The sequence below is a fragment of the Salmo trutta genome, chromosome 22 (assembly GCF_901001165.1).
Source record: "Salmo trutta chromosome 22, fSalTru1.1, whole genome shotgun sequence".
NCBI lineage: Eukaryota > Metazoa > Chordata > Actinopteri > Salmoniformes > Salmonidae > Salmo > Salmo trutta.
The window spans coordinates 22,977,422-22,983,157 of record NC_042978.1 but is presented as its reverse complement, the minus strand read 5'-3'; the positions used below and the strand labels follow the sequence as shown (position 1 = coordinate 22,983,157).

Here is a 5,736-nt window from a genome sequence, read left to right as displayed (position 1 = left end):
CTGTGATATGCCCTCAATCTCTGACATCCCAGTTAAGGATACGGTCTTATCTGGGAATTACGATAACTAAGAATGAAAAAGCTAGATGCATACTGAACTTTAACCCTATCATAGAGAACTCAAAAGAAACTTAATCACTGCATACAAGGGATTTATCTCTGAATGGTAGAATATTGCTCACAAAGAATGAGGGTATTTCCAGGCTCACTTATGTTGCTTTATCATTACATGTCGAAAATCAGATAAGCAAGATACTTTTTTATTTTGTATGGAAAAACAGGACACATTATATCAAGAAATCTGTCATTATGAATACTTGTGAAGAGGGTGGTCTCAATTTTCTTGATTTTCCCTCTTTAAATAACACTTTAAAGATCAATTGGATTAAGCAATTCCTGAAGAATCCTACCTCTATATGTAATTTTATCTCTCAGTTTTTCTCATTTAGGTGGCCTCAAATTTCTCCTACTTTGTAATTACAGTATTGAAAAAATACCAACTAATTTATTTAATTTCCATAAACAATCCCTTTTAGCATGGTCTTTGATCTACAAGCACAATTTTTCTCCCCACAAATATTTTTTATGATGTTTCCCGAAACAATATTATATTGGTGATTCAACTCTTCAATGGTATTTTATTTAATTATGCTGAATTTTTAGCTTTTCATAAAATACTGATCACTCCAAAGGAATTTGATGTAGTTTTTGATGCAATCCCCTCTGGATTTAGTGTACTTTTTAGGGATGTAGCCAAATCTAGCCCCTCTTCTTTACCTTCTCTTGATCCAGCTGACAGCAGGCAATGTAGATTTCTCTCCTTCTGTTTTGAACAACATTAGGAAAATATATGCTTTATTTCAATGTGATGTTGTTTCAGTCCCATACCTCATGTCTTTCTAGAATGGCCTCTTTCTTTTTTTGGTCTCTTTCTCAGAAATGTCTTTTAACTAATGAGATTAAAGATATTTATTCTAAATTAATCCATAATCCATAACTACTAAATATTATCTTGAAAATTAAAAAAAATATATATACATTCATGTTTCTTATACCTTCTGTAATGAACAACCGGAGACTGGTTTACATTTATTTTGGTATTGCTCTTATACTTGGAAGCTGTGGCAAGATATCAGAAGATTTGTTTTATATCAAATACATGCAAATATTTCCCTTCTAATTGAAAATGTGATATTTGGTTTACAAAGTATATTAATGTATATGCAAAGCCTTTCTTCTTAAGTCACCTCATTGTTATTTTAGCTAAATTCCATATTCATAAATGTACATTTATGAGTCAAAAGCCTCTTATTCTTTTTTTATGAAATTGAACAAAATATTAACACAATTTCTTCTTCTAAAAAAAAAAGCAATCAAAACGTTGAACGTTCGTAAGTTTTACAAGGTCTTTATATAATGTATTGTCTTTATTCCCCTAGCCTTTGTTTGTAATGTTTGTATACTATCTTCTATACTCCGTTTGTTTTTCTATATTGTATATTTTAAATCGCTTTACAAAAAAAATAAGAACAACTACTACCAGAATCACAGAAGGTGCACATGATTTATCGCACCTGGCGCGCCAGGTGTATGGCGTGTTTTTTTACCCATTCTACTGCATTCGTGCCAACTCCGCTCTCTCACCCAGGCAGCGGTGCGAGACATAAAGACCACCTACTCATTCGGCTACTGAGGGGCGTGTGTGAAGCAAACGCGTGGTCAGCTGGCTTTTTTCAATTAATTCGATTGGTTAAAGGTTGTTACGCTTCCTCCTGGAGCTGCTATCCAATGAAAACCCGACATCTGTTCGGAAACGAGAGGAAACCATCAGCAGCATTTGGGGCTTGCAGTAAGTACAGCGTTTGAGTTCAGGATTTTGACTTATATAGCATGTAACTAGCCATAGCTAGTTTTACTGCTTGATTCAGTGTATATAAAATGTATGGTATTTATTTACGTAGTTAATTACATTTTCTATTTTAGAGGGTGTTTTTTTAGCAAGTTGAAATGACAACCCTGTCGATGCTTTTGATGGCCGTATCGGTGGCATCAATATTTGCTGAGTCCTCCATTTATTTCCGAGAACAATTTGAAGATGGGGGTAAGTAATGAATAAATACTGACCCTTCCTGTTTTTTGTTTTTTTTTTACATTTGAAATGTGGTGATTGGACTACATGTCATATGTTGGATGAGTGTCACAGACACAATTTCATAGCCTGCTCACTTTATGCAATATCAGCTTGACATGCTCAACGTGTAATTCACATTTAGCTGACATGTTCTGATTTAGTGATTTACTCATCCAAAACACCATCAATGGGTTGCATGCACTCACTCTGACCTTTTCCCAGATCAACCACACAGGTACATGGCCCTTGCCAGGTGGCTCTGCCCTCATTGCTCAGGTGACTTACTTACACCTGATTTTTGTGTAACGTTTCGCAGATGCCTGGAAAAGCCGATGGTTGGAATCTAAACACAAGTCAGACTATGGGAATTTTGTTCTCACTGCTGGGAAATTCTATGGAGATGTTGAGAAAGACAAAGGTGAGAAGAGATCAAAGGTGCCTCTGCCATTTAGGCTCCAGCAATAGGATCTGTGCGTCTAACTGTTTCTTAATAGGTTGACACTTGATATGAGTATTTGTTGTGCGTTTTAAACATTTCAGGACTTCAAACCAGCCAAGATGCTCGCTTTTACTCTGCATCCTCCCGCTTTGAGTCCATCAGCAACAAAGACCAGCCTCTGGTAATCCAGTTTACAGTGAAACATGAACAGAACATTGACTGTGGTGGAGGCTACATCAAGCTTTTCCCAGCTGATCTCAACCAGGAGGAAATGCATGGAGAATCCACATACAACATCATGTTTGGTGAGTATAAACATCCTATTTGTAACTGAAACCATTGGAGAGTAGGTTATATATGTAAGGGTGGGATGGCCCACTTGTCACATTCCTTTCTGTTTTGAGAGTTCCCAAGGTATTATTCCCAGTGTTGGTCTCGCTGTCTTAAGTTGCCTGTCAACTTCACACAGTATGTGGTGTAAAATTCCCGTTTGTGTTTTGTCTGTCTTAGGTCCAGACATCTGTGGTCCAGGTACTAAGAAAGTTCATGTGATCTTCAACTACAGAGGCAATAATCACTTGATCAACAAAGACATAAGATGCAAGGTGAGAAGCACTTTTGTCCTTAATACATTTTCTAGTCAATGCTAACAGTTGTATTTATTATCTATGAGCTTCACCATCTGTTATGTCTAACATTTTTGCTATCCCACCTCTTTCTCAGTTATGTTTTAATAGTATTGGACTTAAAGAAACATTAGTTTGTTTTTGCATGCAGTAACTTGTTTTGTGTGTTCCCTAGGATGATGAATATACCCACCTGTACACACTAGTAGTCAATCCGGATAACACCTACGAGGTGAAGATCGACAACAAGAAAGTGGAGTCTGGAAGCCTAGAGGAGGACTGGGACTTCCTTCCCCCCAAGAAGATAAAGGACCCTGATGCTGAGAAGCCAGATGACTGGGATGAGAAAGAGCACATTGATGATCCTGAAGACAAGAAACCAGAGGTATGTTAACAAGACATTAAAGAAGGCATGAGAACAGCATTTCATTTTCTGTAGAAAATGCAGGTGACTCGGTGCAAAGGACATTATTAAGCCACTGTTTCCTTTAGGACTGGGATGTGGCTGAGACCATCCCTGACCCTGATGCCAAGAAGCCTGATGACTGGGACGATGAGATGGATGGTGAATGGGAGCCTCCCATGGTCACGAACCCTGACTATAAGGTAGGCTTCCACGGTCGTTTGTACTCATGGCCACAAAGATTAGGTGTGAATATACTACACTTGGCGAAATGTGCTCTTGCCATTTTGACTAATTTGTCTATTTACTTGAATACATAGTGGGGGAAAACTTTTGCATAGGGAACTAACCAATTTCTGACATTTGTTTTTCCCAGGGGGAGTGGAAGCCCAAACAGATTGACAATCCTGCCTACAAGGGGAAATGGGTACACCCTGAAATTGACAACCCTGACTATACTGCTGACCCTGAAATCTACCAATATGCCAGCATGGGGGTGATTGGATTAGATTTGTGGCAGGTAGAGTGACTGACTCTAATCCTTGATTAATGTAAGATGGTGTGTATTTAACTTTTATCTTTTGACTTTTTTTTTTTTTTAATTAAAAGTGAATGTTTCTTTAAATCTTAACCATTGACCCTTCATCATTTTACAGGTGAAGTCAGGGACTATTTTTGACAATTTTCTCATCACCAATGACCCAAAGCTTGCAGAACAAGTGGGGAACGAGACATGGGGTGCAACAACGGTAAGTCGATGGTGTCTTTGTTTTTTTGGTGATTTACCATCAACTATACCAGTTATGTTTAGATTGAGTTGTCATATAATATGCCCTCTAAAAGGTGATGTGCGCATTGTCTCCTACCCTGTCAATATTTTTTATTTTTTTGCTGTCTACACAGGACCCTGAAAAGAAGATGAAGGACAGTCAGGAAGAGGAGGAGAGAAAGAAACGGGATGCAGAAGAGATTAATAAAAAGGAGGAAGAAGAGGATGAGGGAGAAGAGCATGAAGAAACTGACTCTAAACACAAAGATGAGTTATGAACTCAAACAGGAACTTCTGAAAAGGAACCCTGTCTACCATGATCCATTGGCGCAAGGCTGAAGACGGGGCTTTTTTGGCCTTTCCGTTAATGACTGACGCTTCTCCCCCAAAACAAATGGGTAGCTATTGTTTTGTTTACATGACAAGGGAAGGGGCAAAAACTAACAACATCAATTATTTGTTTCCATGTGATATTGATAAACTATGGGAGTTCAGATTTCTTAAGGTTGAAGATTTCTTGTTAGATTTGAGACCATTTTTTTTAAGCAGTGACATGCCAGTAATTGTTTTCAGAGATGAGATTCAAAATGTTGTAAACGTCACTTTCAAAAACAATGTTCTTCTGCTAACTACATTAAGTATATTGACTGTCTAAAATTTCCTGACAATGTTTACCTCAAAATGCATTTTGTTTGTCTGATTTAATCTGACACATTTTGTGTCTGTGCTACCCGATGTCTGGTAGGTGCTTGTACCCCAAACATGTAGATAGATATCTCACCCGTTTTGGATATGGTGTGAAAGTCTACTGATTTATTATTTTCAGCACTCATGGGGTCACTCTGTATTGGGTAGGCAGAGTTTTTACTAACTACTCAAGCTACCTTAAATCAAATGCCTCTATTTTCTAAATTGAAAATAACAAAGATGATCAGACTGCATATGTACAGCTGTTAAGATATTCTAAAGCAGTAAGCAAGAGAGTCTGATGCCTGTCCATTGATATGTTCTTCTTGGGGGAAATTTCAAGTTTTTTTTTTTTTACCATTGTAATTGTTTTTCCCTCTGGTTTTTAATGCCAATGTTTCTGCACTAAATACTTGTCCCAATGCTGATTGGAAGTTGACCCTGTTGTGAAACATTTTATACTATGTATGGGGAGGCTGTTTTAATTTTATTGTGGAAGAAAGAAGTTCTGATAGCGATTACTCTCCAATAATGAAACATAAAGGAAGTGACTCTATTGTTGGTTTTGTCTCATTCTTATATATTCTATAACGCTCCCCGTGTGTGTGTCGCGTAATTTGAGGGTAACTCCACCTTCCGGTGGATAATTTTGCAGCGTTGCAAACAGCCATTCATTATTACA

The 5,736-nt window shown here is 37.6% G+C and overlaps 1 protein-coding gene across 1 annotated transcript; it reads left to right on the top strand.

The window, feature by feature from the left end:
* Positions 1–1,746: 1,746 nt before the first annotated feature.
* Positions 1,747–5,610, top strand: LOC115158393 (calreticulin). Its single transcript, XM_029707270.1, has 10 exons — positions 1,747–1,848; positions 1,983–2,100; positions 2,447–2,548; positions 2,671–2,874; positions 3,080–3,174; positions 3,371–3,580; positions 3,688–3,801; positions 3,975–4,118; positions 4,255–4,347; positions 4,502–5,610. The coding sequence occupies exons 2-10, from the start codon at positions 2,007–2,009 to the stop codon at positions 4,643–4,645; spliced, it is 1,200 nt and encodes a 399-aa protein (XP_029563130.1). The 5' UTR covers positions 1,747–1,848; positions 1,983–2,006; the 3' UTR covers positions 4,646–5,610.
* The last annotated feature ends 126 nt before the right edge of the window (positions 5,611–5,736 follow it).